General features: G+C 42.5%; 1 protein-coding gene across 1 annotated transcript in view; it reads right to left on the bottom strand.

Moving 5' to 3' along the window:
* The window catches only part of LOC8035401 (ATP-binding cassette sub-family G member 1), a 57,085-nt gene that overhangs the window by 14,594 nt on the left and 25,629 nt on the right, over positions 1 to 16,862 (bottom strand). The window contains exons 6-9 of the mRNA XM_040503623.2: positions 10,457 to 10,580; positions 8,946 to 9,060; positions 7,810 to 7,949; positions 727 to 828 (exon numbers count right to left, since the gene is read on the bottom strand). Of these exons, the coding sequence (XP_040359557.2) occupies positions 727 to 828; positions 7,810 to 7,949; positions 8,946 to 9,060; positions 10,457 to 10,580 (481 nt within the window). The remainder of the gene's footprint in view (positions 1 to 726; positions 829 to 7,809; positions 7,950 to 8,945; positions 9,061 to 10,456; positions 10,581 to 16,862) is intronic.

The raw sequence follows: 16,862 nt of genomic DNA on the forward strand, positions 1-16,862 counted from the left end.
AAAATGTGAAAAAGCGCCGATTTCGCGCTCGCGCTGTTTTACGCAGGTGTACACGTGAACTTTTATTAGGGTCGTCTACAACCCCTTCATTCAATCAATGAAACATTTAATGGAGAAAACCCAAATGCGAAGAACCCAAAGTTCTAAACAAATGTTTTTTTTTCTCATGTTTCTAAATAGTTCAGGTATACGTCGATTGAGACAGTACACCACAAGTGAAAAAACAAATGCAGCGACCTTTCTTTCTAAAGTCTTATAATGCGTGGAAAGCAGTATACAATAAGCGATCGTTTATATTTTCTTAGAAGACATTAAGCCGTTGTTTCGGGATTAAAGACGAACTTATTGTTAATCAATTCCCCACCTAAATTTATAGCAGAGAAATAAGGTTAATGTATAGCTCACACGATATCAATTTGTTCACTACATTTAACGTGGAAACTTGATTGGTGCATAGCCCACGTGATGTCTCTTTTCCTCCTATATTCGGGGGAAAACGGAATCGGTGTTGACGTCACGTGACGGTAAATTATAAGCTAACGGTAGTTAGGAAAGGCACGGACAGGCGAACGAGCAAATTCCTGGGGTTAGGGGGTTCTGTTTAAAAAAAAAAATAATAAAAACAAAAAAATGGTTTATTATGTGTAGGCTAATCATTTACTAGGCGAATAACCGAATAAGATTTTGGTATGGTTCAAGAAATGCGTAGATAACAATAATCAGTACCTTGTTCCTGGCCATCGAGAGCCAGCATCGTTTCAGAAGCACCTTGAATTGATGACTCTGATTAACCTTGAACGAATAATTTCGGTTCACTTCCGTCTTCACCTGTAAAAAGAAAAACACAGACGTTCATGGTTTCTTTTAAGCTAATGACGAAACAGTTTTTGTATGTACACTGGCAAGGCTAATTGCTTAAATAAAACAAAACGTCCAATAGGCTGGAAACATCTGGCCTAGCCGAGAACACCAATATTAATATGTTATCTCTATCAAGGGTACTTTCATCATCATACGAGGTCTCCAAAAAGGAAATCATCAAAAATATGCAAATAAATGACCTTGATCGAATGGAACAAAAGTCAGCCGCTGAAAGAAAGAATTCTTGGCGGAACCGGGATTTGAACTTCGGTTCTGCCATTACAGGGACGATTATGCTAGCAATACACCACTCCATGTAGTGTGTTGGCTAGCATATATCCGACCGGGTATTGGGAGTCCCGCAGTTCAAATACCGGCACCAACGAAGATTTTGTCTTTCGGCGGTTTCGTAACCTTTGTTAAATTTGATCAAGTACGGCTTAGTCACCTGCATATTTTCAATTGAATCTATGCACATAGAGTCACGTCTCATTCATATGGACCACGTTAATATACCGCGCTATAAAGAAAATGTTACTGGGGATGAACTGGCCAAATACGTAGATGTATTTTCGGATTGTTATTATGAACCACTCACATCGTGAACGATATTTTGGAAAAGTGAAGGTGTCAACAATTACGAAACATCACTGTATGGGTACACCACATAACGTGTAAAAAAAGCCGTACCCTCTTAGAAGCAGGGACTGAAACCGTAACCGTAACCGAAACCGTAAACCGTTTAGGAACAAAATGTTTTCAGTAATCGTAACCGGAATGAAACTGTTAGTTTAAATTTATTAAAACCGTAACCGTAAATTATTTACCGGTAACCGATATTGACCCATTTTAACCGAAAAATAAAAATATTTGTTTTTCTCAAGGATGACCTTGAGGAGGAATCTTGAAATGTCGGGGCCATTTGACAGAGCAACCATCAGCGAGTGGTGCATCTGGTAATACATTTCCTTTAAATCTAAATTTATGATTAAGAATACTTAGTTAGAATCAGTGTTCCATCTTATAATGAAAAGTTTATATTTCTAAATCTTCCACACTACTACGATCGCTACATGTATTCAAAACGTGTCGCCTTCGGGGTAGGAACTAATAAGTTAGAAGTCTAAGATGTCCACCCAACTTTTTTTTTTAAAAAGATTACCGTTGTTTCTGACCTGCAACAAAGGATGGCGCAAACCGGTTGAGATTCGAGTTCGACCTGGCTCGATGGTTTCGAACTTCTATTGAAAAGTTCGAGAAAATTCGATAAGGGTTCGACTGTTATGCACATACGCGACAGGCTGGCTCAGTTGGCTTTGGATTGGATGGTTATGACCAAATGATCAAGTCAAACATTCCACCTTTAGTAAGGGCAGCACTGTTTGGTTGTTTTGGTAATATAGCAAGAATAAATTATGTTATTAACTATTAAGTTTTTAGATTTGCATTCCGTTGATCGTAGCTGCTTATAAAATGAAACAACATATTCCGTAAAAAACGTTTTCTCCAAACCTCAGTATGCTTGTATCAAAGACTAGCCACACCGTCCACAAGGTCGAACATTGTTGAACCTAGTTAAAAGGTCGAAGGTTTGTCGAACCAGTTGAACATTGAGTTTCGGCGTAAAATCCGGCTCGACGGAAGTTCAGCCGCCTCGGTGGCTCCGAGGCGAGAGCGCTGGCCTACGGATCCCCATGTGGCGGGTTCGAATCCCGGCCGAGGTGCCCGCAATCTGACGGAGGCTTATTGCGGAGGAGGCGCCGTGCAACCGAGCTTTCGGTTACACGGCGCCTCCGGGTTTTGGAAGCTCCGCCTCCAAAACCCGGAGAAAAATGGCGCTTGTATATAAATGCACAATCTTTCTAGCGTCACAGAACCGGACAGCGGGATACGTGCGTTTCTATAACCACATGCATTTGCTCGGAAATAGCAAACCTGACGTAGGTGTAACAGCGACAACAACGGAGACTAGAGAAAGGAACGAACAACACGGGACACGTTTTTACAGCTCTCTGTCCTGTTTTGTGCTGTTGCATTTACCTTATGTTTAACGTTCACCAACTAGCCCAGCTCTCAATTGTATAACTTTACACCACTTAGCACTATTTTATTTCATTGATGGATTGCAACAAACTATAGCGACGACAAGGTGCGTATGGGTCTTCCAGCGCCCAGTGGGAACTTCCCGAGGGTTGTTTACGAAGGCTGCCACACAACAAACTAGCGATGTTTATTTTTATTTTTATTGTATAGAATACGATGATCCCCGAGTAGCAGGGGGGGGGGGGGGGGTGAGGGGGGGGGGGGAGGGGGAGTGATATTGCGGAACGCGTGCGTGGCCGAATGGTTACCGCGCATGGCAATCGCGCATGGCATGCGCAGAGGCTCCAGGTTCGATTCCATGGAGCGGTCTCCTCTTTTATTTGCTTTTTCAACTTGACGTTCTCGGTAGTTCGGGAACCTTGTCATCTGATCGAGTTACGAATGTTCTACACGCCAAATGTTCTACCCCGAATGTTCCGGAAACCTACGCTGGTACAAAAGATGCTCCGCGCAGCGGCACGAAGTTCAAAACCGCAAAAAACTGAAACGAAACCGGTATTAAGGGGAAACGGTAATCGTAAACGAAACGTTATATTTTTCGGTTTGAGTCCCTGCTTAGAAGACTCGGAGTGTCTCCTGCACCACGATGCGTTCGGAACAACACAAAACCTGGGGCCTCTGTCCCTTGAGCAGACGGTCCAGTCCATGCTTAAAAAACAAAGCGAAATTGTTGAAGATATAAAGTCGGTAAAACGCAGGAGTCCTCACTAAGCAAAAAACTGGCGAGATAAACAAGAAACTTTCTATGTACGACGAACAGTTTAAAATTATGCGCGAGAAAATTACAAAAGTTATCCAGCTTGAAAGAAACATTTCCACCCAACAGAAAACCTTAACGACCTAGCAAATAAAACTGCATGGAGAACCTGGAAAAACGCGAACGATGTAATAACCTGATTCTTTTTGTTGTTTTCTTGGGAACTCCGTGGAATTGCTGGAAGGCGCAGTTGTAGGCGAATTATTTGAAAATTGTCTCGGGGTAGAAGTTAACTCGGTGCATCATATTCACGCGCTTGGCAAGAAGGTGGAGGGGGAGACTAGGCCCATAATCATGAACTTTGCGTGCAATAAAGAACGACCACAAGTACTAAAGAATTGCTCAAAGTTGAAAAGCTCGCAGTTATTTTTGAGCGAAGATTTTTGCTGGAACGCTCTGGAAAAGAGAAAGAAGCTATGGAAGTCATCAAACGTGCATCGAGATAATGGCGATGAAGTGAAGCTATCTCACGACAAACTTACCATTAACCGTGAAACTTTCGTTTGGGAGAAGCGGGCGAATTGTCGTGTTAAGATAACTGAGAAGAAAGAATTCACGACAACCCAGCATGATTAAAATCGTCAGCTTGTCGCCTGGTACTGTTTAACGCCCGAATTGTTGGGAACAAAATTTGCTGACATTAAGCGTGTCTTATACGAATATGATTCCGACATAACGGCGATAACGGAAACAAGATTACGTCCGGGTATTTTTGATAGTGAACTAGTTCCCTCCAGGTTATCAGATTATACAAAATGATCGCTCATTTCGAGGTGGAGGGATGGAGAATATCGCAAAAAAATTATATTATTTGCTCAGTCTTGGAAGGAATTGAGAACCAAGAAAGCGTGCGGTGCAAAGTTACCATCGTAAAAGTGTGTTTTTTTTCGCGGTGTTGTCTACAGTGCCCCAAATGCGCCTGGTATTTCCTTAGAGGAGTTGCATGAGTACTTATCAGTGGTCGTTAAAAGCAGAACAGAAGTTGTGGTGGTTGGCGATTTTAATGATTTTGAAATAGATTGGAATACGTTAAAACCGTAGTCGTCTTGTACTCAGAATCAGTCAATTCTGCTTGAACTTCTTTGTAACCTCAATCTTTTACAGATTTTTACACAACCAGCCCATGTTACATCGACAACGTCTTTTGTACTGGATTTAGCTTTTATAAGCGCTTCTTTGTCTTACGAGGTCATCGTACATAAAGGTATATCAGACCATGTTATTTTATCGCTGGTTTTCGGTTTCTCCGAGTCTAAAGAAAAATGAATCACATAACCTAATACGGGATTTCTCTCGAGCGAACGATGTTCGTATACTTGATCATCTTGAAACATGCTTTGATTTATTCAGTAATTCATCCGGAAATACAGAATCTTATAGGTTATGCTAGCGGACACAGTTGTGAGTTGTATTTAGAGCTTTTGTCCCCGAAAGAAAGATAACAATTAAGCGGCCACACGCTTGGGTATCGAGAGAAGTAATTCACTTGCAGAGGCGCATTAAAAGAATTTGACGAAGGAAAGTCCCCAACTTGCAGTGTTTTCAAGATATGTATTCTACTTTCGAAAACCAAATAGCAGACGGCCGATCAGCGTTCTTTGCACGTACAATAGAGGAGAATTCCTTTATGAGGAATTCTCCACAAAAATTTGGCTTTACTTGTCTCCCTCAGGTGCAATGGTTAATAAAATAAAAAAAGAAAACACATGGTCACAGACAACCCAGAGATTGTATTATCGAGTTCAACCAATACTTCCAGTCCGTAGTTACAAGGCGTGCAAACGCAGCAACCTGTGTATTACCCTCAATTTATGATGAAACGGGTACGTCCGAAATATCAGTGTCTGTACAAGGAATTTTTCTAGGTTACTTAAACTAAAAAAAAAAATCATTTAGCCCTGATGAAATTCCTGCTGCATTTATGAACAAGCATGCCCATTAGATTTCAATGTTCTCATGTGTCATTTTTAAGTCCTCCTAGCAGGAAAAGATGCTTTTGAGTGACTGGCTTTGTTATAAGGCACCAGTTAGAAGGCCGGTGATAAGATCTGCATTTGAAACTACCAACCGATATCCTTAACATGCATATCTTCCAAGCTCTTTGAGCCCATAGTGAACAAGCACATCACCGGTTACCTCGAAAGCAATAATTTTTTTTTTCAGCGGCTCCCAGTATGGTTTCCGACGCAGTCGCTCTACAATCACCCAGCTTATTTTGACCGTGCATGATTTGGTTAGCGTTAAACATGATAAAGGGTAAGCCAATGCGGTTTTATAAATTTTTCAAAGGCCTTTGATACCGTAACCCTTGACGCATTATTTGTGAAGTTAGAGCAGCCAGAGTTCACTACAATTTAACACTCTGAATATTGTCTTATTTAAGCAACAGAAAGCATTATGTTGAAATTGGTGGTACTCGTTCAACCCCATTTAAATATTGCTTGTTTTTGTTTTGTTTTTCTCTAGTTTTCCAAGGATCAGTTTTAGGACCATTGTTATTTCTTGTCTATATAAATGATATTCATAAAGACATTGATCAAAGGACTAAAATCAGGCTTTTCTCCGATGATTGCGTTTTTACTTTAAAGTGAAAAATGTTGAGGATAAAGCTATGCTCAATAACGCTCTTCCTGTAGTGTCTGGTTGGTGTGAAAAGTGGCCAATAAACCTTAAATCTTCAAAAAACTGCCTGTATTGCCTTCACTAAGAACAAAAGTCACCTAATTTATGGCTATGTTTTTAATAACTCTCCAGTTTCCAGTGTCGACCACGTAAAGTACTTGGGTGTAACGCTCACACCTAGTCTTAGCTGAAGTATGCTCAGAGACCAACATATGCTCATCTGCCTTTCGAACACTTCATTTTATAAGGAGGAAACTCAAGGTGGCACCAGAATTAACAAGGCTGACAGCATACAAAACTCCGATTAGACCAGTGTTAGAGTACGCCACTGCGGTATAGGTTCTGTGTACCAAAATAAACTCTTCTAAAATTGAACGTATTCAAAACCAGAGTTTACATTTTACATACGCCAGATACAAAAGGACCGATCCTATATCTCAAATGTTGTCATTGTCGAATATTGAGTCGTTGTGTTCCCGACGGAGGCTATCTAGGCTAAAGGTTTTGTTTGTGTTATGAACAAGTAGACAGGTATCGACCCTTCCACGTACTTGCCCCCTTCGTTCAAACACCCCACAAGAACAAACAAACCGCGCCACCTCCGAGCCTTTTGATCGTCGTCCAATGTGTTTAAATATTGAATTTTTTTTCTAGAACAGTAGACGACTGGAGCGTTCTACTAAGTGAGGTAGTTGAATGAGCTACAGTTGAACAATTCGCCAATCCCTGTTTTTACATTTATAAATGTGTTGCGCTCACACAAATCCTTACAAGTAATTGTTTTACAGCATGTACTTTTTGGGTTTTTTTTGTTAGTGCTTCAATAATTGTTATGAGTCATCCTGTGATGCTGTATTTTATCGCACTTTTGATTTTCCACAGTGGCGCCAGTTATTTGTTGATCGCTCCTGCCACTGAGCTACTTTATATTGTGGTTTATCACCTCGTGATATGAGCTTTAATGGCTGTACATGGTCCACAGTTCATCCTATGTTGTCCCACCCTGCTTGGGCCTGCAAATGACCTGCACTATATTCTAAAATTAAAAAAAAGTTGGCCTTCTTTTGATCAGTTCAACTAATGAAACGCGAGAGCTTCATGCCCCAAAAATCGTGCTCTCTCAGTTTAAAAAAATGCGTCCACCTCTTCTCTTTTTCCAGTAAGACCACATGATCATTTGAGCGGACCGATCGCTCATCTCACAAAATGCTCATTCCAGTCGCACTGTTCATACGTCATGCAAAAGACACGGTGATCGCTGCACGCATGATAACATGATTATCTAATGAAACGCATCAAGCGTCTTCGAAGCACGTACTGGATACAGGCTTCCAACATATCTGCAGGCATACAAGAAAGAAATTCGTCCAAGACAGTGTCAGGAGGCTGTCTTTTGTATGATGCATTAGGAGTTCAATAAAAGGTAGAATAAAATAAAATTGTCAAAATATAGGAGCTTTTCCTACCTCGGCGCTCATGATACGTCCACCGTACTTTGTCCTAAACTTCTCAACTTCGTTGCTCGAGCCGACGGGTAGGGGTAGCGTGAATTCACTGGACAGCTTGTCCACGTAGTTTCCGTAGTCGCCGGCTGCCACTTCAGCAACTGAAAGCAACCAGCGTAGCAATGTCGTTCGTTACGGAGACATTCGTGAGTTGTACCAGCTCTAGCATCGGGCGTTGGAGAAACAAAAATATTTAAAAAAATATGGCTAAATAAAAAACGTATTTGAGTTCACTTTTCTGTACAACAGGAGACAACGAATCATGGCGATCAATAGCGGTATCCTAGCGAATAACCGGTAATCTCACAATACTATTAGACCCCAAAAAATAAAGCGATGTACGAAGTGACAATGAGCATGACGTTTCAGTTGCTCACTCTCTCTCCCTTCGCACACCGCATTTTTTGCTCCTCGTCGTATTCTGAAGTTCGTCATTCGCGAGAACCTTTCTATTGGTTGTTTTTTGGTCTCCGTTTGAGTCCTGCAGAAAGTAAAAAAAAAAATGTTTTATTTTTGTATTACGAGATTAAGGTGTTGATTAGATGCTTCACAACTAATGAAAAGTGATTTGGTACACCGATCGTGAGTTTTCTTTTCTTTATTTAGCTTGGCCCTTGAGAAGGGCGCCATAGTGCCTCAATTTCCATGCGAAATCAATGTTAAAACCGTGTACATTTCTACTGTCACTCGAACTTCATTGCCATTGGGCATGTTCTGGGCCCGACCTCCTTTCTCGTAAACGAAAGTAATTAAAAATAGACGAGCGAGTGTTCCCGAGTGCCTCGGGAAAGGAAAGGCGCGCGAAGACTCTAAAGCCGTCTTCACATTGCGAATACATCAATAAAGAGACAGCCTGTAGACACTGTCTGTGGCGTGCGTGCCTTTTTCTTGTAGGACGGTCCCGAAATTTGTGATACAAAAACTGGCTTTAGACATGTCGGAGGAATACCGAATTGCGTAAAGGAAACATGCTCTGAACATGGTTGAGGCCAATCCGCACATACTTCTGTTATCATGTCTGGCAGCGAACACTATGTCTTTTGTATAATGTATGAGCAGTGTGAACCCGGCTTTAGAGTGCGTCTTGAGATACTCACTGTAGTCGGCGGGATTGTGGTAGTGCGGACAGTTGAGGTTGTGTTTTGACAAGAAGCCTAGAAGACCGTCCACCTGGCCGTTATAAATGCAGCGACCTTGTGAGACCATGTAAAGCTGTAAAGAAAACACGACGCTTCGTTTAAACTTTTCAAGGAAAAAATGAAAGACGTTTACAATCCCCTGTAACGCGGAATTAGAGCGCAGCACTTGAGGAGGAGGCGTGAAGGGTACTGGGGAGATAAGGTGGGAAGTCCCCCACTACTAACATGGATGTGGATCGAAGTGTGCTTAACGCAAGTCGCAGAAAAATGCACATCTTTGGTGAGAGCACCGCGTATAAATTTGGCGGGAATTTATCGGGACAATTTTTTCCCCCAACTTTAGCCCAGAATTTTTTCCACTAGATTTAGCGGGGAAGTTTTTTTCCGCTAAATTAAGTGGGGAAATTTTTTTCCGCTAAATTTAACGGGGAATTCTTTCCGCTAGATTTAGCGAACAATTTTTTCCGCTGCACTCCGCGACAACTTTTCTTGGCAATGCAGTGGAAGGTACGTCCCGCGCCCCCTCCCCCATTTTGAGTGTACGCAGGCTCTCCTCCTCCCCCATTTCCGGGGAGAGGAGGAGAGCCTGCGCACACTCAAAATGGGAGAGGGGACGCGGGCCTGTACCTTCCACTGCATTGCCAAGAAAAGTTGTCGCGGAGTATAGTGACGTTACTGATGACGTAATCAGTGACGATGACGATGACGTCATCACGATGACGTCACGTGACGTAACACGTGACGTCACAATGACCACAAGTTATGTCACGTGACGTCATCGTCATCAGTGACGTCACGCGTTCCATAATGAGCGCGCGGTTACGCCGACGGCCACCGCGACGGCGACGCCGCTCAAGCAGGAAACGGGCGCTAAAGGCTGAACTCCATGGAGCGAATTATGCGACGAATAACTAACGAACGCCGCTCGACGGCACGCTCGCTTTGCGCGCGACATAGCAGCCACTGTGCTGATTACACGCGCAGAGTCAAAGCCGCCGGGCAAAATTCGTCGATTTTTCGCAGCATGGAGTCCCATGGAGTTCACAGCATGGAGTGAGTCCCATGGAGTTCAGCCTTAAGGGCTGCGTTCTAAACGGAAAATTGTAATCGAGCTGTGTGTAGGTTCAACAGTGGGAGGTTAGTCACCCCCAATAAGCGTCTCGCATGTCTCCGCTGCAGGGGAGGAATCTAGCCAGTACGGCGCAGATGCTAGCCTGAAGCCTTTAACGTGCATCACGCAGTAATGATACACGACCGCACGCCGGTACTACGCTCATCCAGATCGAAATGAGCACAGGTGGGAATCGAACATGGCATGCCCGGGTCCTGCATCGCGAGTTTTTGTTCCACGGGCTCCGAACAACGTTGCGTTAACCGCGAAGCTACAGCGTTCACGCTGAGTAACGCCCGCATTCGCGGTGCTTGTTGGTGAATGATGTGCTCGTCTAACACATTTGGCTGGGGCTTACCATGTCGAAGTGAGAGAATATTTTCGCACTCGGAGTGTGTATGGAGCAGATGACGGTGTGGCCCTGTTCGGCGAGGCGTTTCAGGATTTCGACGCACATCAGACTAGAAACGTTGTCTAACCCGCTGTAAAGATAAAGAAACAAAGTTGTTAGAATGTAGCGGATAACAGTAAAAGGTTTATTTGTTATAATTTAATTAATTCATTTATCTTATGGTTCTTTTATCTAAATATTTTATTTTTATAAAGCTACCAAGCCTGGGGACTTTAGCGTACATCACACAGTAGTGATACACGACCGCGCGCCGGAACGATTTTCATCCAGATCGAAACGGGCAAGGGTGGGCATTGAACCATACATCCGCGGTCATATTTCTAATACATCATGCATAAGGAAGTCTGCAGATAGTTTTGAAGCATACATCTGCATAAAGTAACCATGCTTGAAACATTCCACAGGCGTGTCCGTCGATATTTATGTTATCATGTCTGCTGCAAACATCGTCCTTTTTTTTTTTCTTTTTTTGTAAGATGTAAGAGCAGGGGCCCTATGTTGCGCTTTTTGGACTCCCACGGCGACTAAGGAAAAGGAAGTGACGTCAACAACGCAGCAAACGCAGATTCGATGTTTGTTCTGAGGAAATTTTTCATCAACGACTCTCACCCACAACATCCAATCTGCGTTTGCTGCGTTGTTGACGTCACTTCCTTCTCCCTAGTCGCCGTGGCAGTCCAAAAAGCGCAACATAGGGCCCCAATGCATGATGTATAAGCAAAAAAACAGCAGAGTTCGAGCACATCAGCCTTGCCAGAACCAACGATCGCACTCCAGAAGCGCTCAAGCACATTGATCACGCTCAGAGCGTGGGGCTCGTGCTTGTCTATTTATCTTCGCCAATGAAGTCGAAGCTACAGGCGGTTGTGCACTCGCGAACCTTGAGCGCCGATGTAAGCACATGTGCACGCTCACTCGTCGAAAGATATCGCATACTCTTACGTCTAATTTGCGTCACATCTTAAAAATGCCTCATCTACAATTCCAAACGAGTTCTTTTTATATCGACATAATTTTATTGCGTGATGCGGAACGGCATACAAACTCACTACTTTGCACACTGTTAACGGTCGCCCTATTACTTTAACTGCACACTGCTACCAAAAACAAATATTTTGTTTTTAGGTTATCGTTACAGAACCACAGGTACAAAAGCAAGTAATGATATCCCAGATACCGGTAGGACCAATTAAACTACCCGCTTCCGTCTCGGGTTACATTCCGTCGGCATTCTAGCAATATGTTTAGCGAAATTGTTTATTGCCGGCGGCCTCCACGTTTGTTGACGACGGACAGGCACGCAATTGAGAATGGCCTTGGTGTGTTTACGTTCGACGCCTCTCGCATCATCGAGCTCAAGGTATAGGCTGCATGGGAAACTTTCTGGAAAACTTTCGTGACTAGCGGCGGTAAAGTTAATTTCTCGGCCTCTTGTTCATCTATGCACCTACATTTAAGTGGTTATATCTTTATTGGTTTCGAGACTAAACTCTCAAAAGCACGCATGCTGCTCTTCGATGCGTACTTCACACCCGATCCCCTGACCCAAAAGGAAGGGCTACTCGTGCTCTAATGGTTACGCACTGTCAGTCGGCAAACGGGTGGAAGCCCGTTTGCCGTTGAGAATAGCGATCGCCTTTCTCATTGGTCGAAAGATACACCAATAACTTATGTTCCGAGTGTACTGCGGTTCAATACACATGCAGTAGCTTCTGCTACAATGTATGAGCAAATAAGCGTTTGCAACTGCGGTAATACGTATAAAAAATCTGGCATTAAGCCGAGGTCACACTGTTCTTACATCATGCAAAAGACAGTTTGCAAACATCAGTCACCGCAGTATCCGTGGTTCGAATGCCGCGTGCAGAGTTTTCTCCTCGAACTCATTGCCGTACGGCATTCGAAGCACGGTTCTCGCGGTTACTCGCGTTCGAATCTGTTTGCAGACTGCCTTTTGTACGATGTATAAGCGGTCTGACCCCGGCTTTAGGGCAGATGAATGTCGGCAAACATTCATCAACATTTTTCAGCATTTGTGTTTTTTTTTTTTCTTTTAGCGAAGGATAATTGTTTGTTTCTGTGATGGCAAGGCCTTTCATTTCGTTTTAAACCGCAATTTCCCGCTGCCATTATAAAAAGATTAGTATAAAAGTAACAATGTGGCTTCTTGATTTCTTTGGGTAATTCATGAGACTGCAATGATCGTACTTTGGCAAGCTAGGCTAGGCTGGGAATGAGAAATTTAAATAAAATGTTCTCAAGTTCGTCTGCTTCTTTTGCTGTGGTTGTGGAGACGTCAGAACGCCGAACTCTCATTGGTTCTGATTAAAGAATAGTGGGTAGACCTCAAAGTAGCCTGCTTCGAGGTCTATCCACTATCCTTCAATCAGGGCCAATCAAAGCTCGACGTCGTTCTGACGTCACCGCAACTCCTGCGCATGAAGCAGACGAACTTACGCTCCGCATAGGTAAAGACGAGCCTAGACGCAAGCTTTGTCTAGTCACAACATACCGACAACTCGAGACTTCTTTTTTTCCTTTGGAAAACACAGTTAATCTCGGGCCGTTACTTGTGAATAGCGTTATGATATTACTATACTCCGCGACAACTTTTCTTGGCGATGCAGTGGAAGGTACAGGCCCGCGTCCCCTCTCCCATTTTGAGTGTACGCAGGCTCTCCTCCTGCCCCATTTCCGGGGAGAGGAGGAGAGCCCGCGCACACTCAAAATGGGAGAGGGGACGCGGGCCTGTACCTTCTACTGCATTGCCAAGAAAAGTTGTCGCGGAGTATATATTACTAAGATTTTTTTTTTTAAATATATTACTCAGCTATCTGCAGAGCATTTACAAGATTCTCGGCAGTCGCTAGGCGCTACGTTCCTTGAGCTCTCAGTGATTATAGGAGACCGCCCTGGTAGGAAAAGCACCGCCAACGAAAACCGAAACTCGTAGGTATGCAAGCCGCTTCGCTCGCGCACTTGTAACGACACGGCAAAATATCCACGGCAAGCAATAAAAACGCGAGAGGCAAAAGTGGAAGCGAACCGCGAACGCTAAAAACGTTTTCTTACCTCGTCTGTTATATCGTCGGCCGTTAAGTTACGACCCTGTTTTGCATACCCTGGCAGGCGACGGGCGAGTCTACGCTCACGTGCCAACGCAAGCAAAAAAAAAAAAAAAAATTGTTCGTTTTTTTATTTTTTATTTAGGAATTTTCCATCCTCTCCTTGCCCTGTCTTCTCCTGTCTTTCTTTCTCTTCTTTTTTTCCTTTTTTTTTTCTGTAGGCACGTTTTTGACAGCCTATTCCGCCAGTCAACGCAGACACCTCATGTGTGCATTACGTTAACAAGTACGCAAATATGATTTTTTTTTTTTTTTTTTTTTTTTTTGTGCCAGGTAGGTTTCTTTTGCAAGTGTTTCGTGCACACTTTCAACAGTTGGAGAACGTTCAAATATTACCACATTAAATTTTCAATGACGGTCTACTAGGCGGCGTTTAGAACTATTCAACACAAATGTAATAATTTTAAAAACAAAATTAGAATCTTTTTTTTTTTTTAGTTACGGGAATAAAAGGAGAGTAACAAAAATTGCCCTTTTTCGTCTTTTCGTTATGTCCCTGCAACTTTCCAACACGCTCCAGATCGCTGAGTTTCTACATAGACAGTTGATGAAGCGCAGGGGGTGGCGAGTTACGAGCATTTATTATGGTTCCGCAGGCAATAAATGATATTGCGGCACCAGTCGATAACAACGCCAAGGAACGAATCACGAAGCATAAAGTACGGTCATTATTGGCCACGCCCTTCCAATCTTACACTGTCAATGAATACGGCCGCCATCCTTGTGCAGTAAGCATATTCGACGTGTGCTTTTCTCGCAAAGTAGCCTCTAAGCTCGACAGTACACTCGGCCTTCACCACACATACGAGCATATAAGTTAACAAAAATACCTCCCTAAGGGTGGCCATGAGGAAGTATGCGTCTTTTTCTAATGTGAGCCCTTCAGGAAGTTCTTCTTAAGCTCCTTACATCGGCTTTGACTACCTCCGTGATTCGTTTGGACGTATGTAGCGGTTGTTTTTCAATATTTTTAGCTTGTATTTTTTCGGCGGGATGTCAAAAAGAACATATCCTCTGCTGTAAAGACGAAGTGGCGCGTTTTGAGAACAACAACAAAAAAAAAAAGGGGGGGGGGGGGAGGTGACGCAATAGCTTAAGAAATATCTCCGGCTTTTCTCTGAGGAGGTGCGACTAAACAAGTGATTGATTAGTAGTTGGCAGACACCAACATTCACAAAGAAAAATAAAGCGTTGCGACAATCAACAAGCCTGCTTTTTACACACAACGACTCCGTCGACGGAAATCATACTCGTGAAAGCAGACATCGTTACATTGTGAATTGAGAGAAAAAACACACCCTCAGGACGTTTCTCATCGACGAGTCAGCGTATACTGCATCACGATGTACTCCGAAGGCCAATAGATTTAGCTAACGTCGATGCATGCTGGGAAACTAGAGCCAAGCTCGGCTTATGTTATATTCTACAAAGACGTTTCTACCATTTCCAATTCGAAAGATGATAGTCAACGCGCTTGCTTACGGTTTATTGCGCTATGGAATTACTGTTTATGCCAACTGTTCTATGCTCTGGCACAACAAGATAGATACGATTTTAAAAAGTATTCTGAAGGGCGTGGCGTACACCTCTTTGTCGACGCCAAGTGATGAGTTGTTTGAGTCTTTATGTCTACCTCGTTTTTCAGCCCTCTTTAAGAGAAGTGTAATTAGCAAACATTACTGGTTAAGTTCCTTTAAGATACCCCGTGTTCTAGAACGCAATCTGAGAGAAGGTGAACGTTTCGTCATTCCGCGCGTCTATACGAAGTGTGGAAAACGTCATCGCTCATTTTATGTTCCTGATCTGTTTAATAGCTTATCAGATTTGTTTTCAGATATTGATTCAAAGCGACAGTTAAAAAAGCTTTCAGGACAATATGCTAAAGCGATATTTCCTGTGTCATGAGTTTAAATCTTCTCGTCCCATTTTTCAGCTTCCTTCGTTCGTCTGTTCTGTACAGTCTTGGGTAGTAACGCGTTACTAGTAACGCGTTACTGTAATTTCGTTACTTTTTGGTAACTTGTAACTGTAACGAGTTACTTTTTTAAAATGTAACATGTAACTGTAGTTCTATTACTTTTTTCTGAGGTAACGATGAAAGTAACGACGTTACTTTTGTCGTTACTTTACAGTGATTTATGAATAATATATCACTGAACGAGGGTAAAATTTAGATATTTCTTGCAGTTTTCAAATCGTCTATTCCGACATTTCGAGTGTCAAGTTGGCCTCGCACAAACTTGTGAATACGTTCTTTCTCACAAGTCACAACCCGAATATAGTAACGTGTAGAATTCATGAAAAAATATCAAGTTATCTTTACGCACGCGCTTGTACTTTGTGACTGAACACTTGCATCTTAGTGCCTTGAAGCACTATCTATGTTGTGGATTTTCTCTTTGTTTTTTTGTGAAAACGCTTTTTAATCGGGTGAATCAACCGTGAAACAACAATACACGCGGAGGGCACTGCGCATGTTTCATATTTTGATTAGCGCCAGCACTCCGCACTGCGCATGTTTCGTATTTTGATTTGCGCCACTACTCTAACGTGGAAATTTTCAAGCACTAATTTTGAGAAGCAACTTCTGCTAAGTTACAATATGAAGTAAAAAGCATACTTTTTTTTTGTTTTATGCAATAAAACTTGGTGTTCTAATTTTTCCTAATTTTTTATGTTCTACAAAAGTAACTGAAAAGTAACGTCGTTATTTTTTAAAAGTAACTGTAACTGTAACGAGTTACTCCTTTGTTGCGGTAACTGTAACAGTAACTTCGTTACTTTTTCTGAAACTAACTGTAACTGTAACGATTTACTTTTTAAAAGTAACTTACCCAAGACTGGTTCTGTATATAATGAACCAACAAATTCAGAACTTAGTTTTACTTTGTTTTATCTTGCTAAAGTTAGTCAGTTCCTTGGTGCTTTCAATGGCTTTTCATCAGTTGTTTATAGAACCTGCAAATTCGGCATCGGGTTTCTTTTGTGGTGTCTTTTGTGGTTCTCTCTCATTGGTGGTTATGTGACAATATCCTGCATGTGTTTTTAATCAATTCTGTTTCATTTTCTCCAATAACTGGAATGTTTTGAACTGTATCATTTTGGGTATTAGACTGTGCTTTAAAATATTTCTGTTATTTTACGCCGCTGCCGGGTCCAGTCCCACAAGCCGCTATTGGCTTTTGACGAACCCGCATTCACATGTATTGAATTGAAAGCTGCAATAA

Source organism: Ixodes scapularis, unplaced genomic scaffold (genome assembly GCF_016920785.2).
Source record: "Ixodes scapularis isolate PalLabHiFi unplaced genomic scaffold, ASM1692078v2 PGA_scaffold0__279_contigs__length_252992795, whole genome shotgun sequence".
Lineage (NCBI taxonomy): Eukaryota > Metazoa > Arthropoda > Arachnida > Ixodida > Ixodidae > Ixodes > Ixodes scapularis.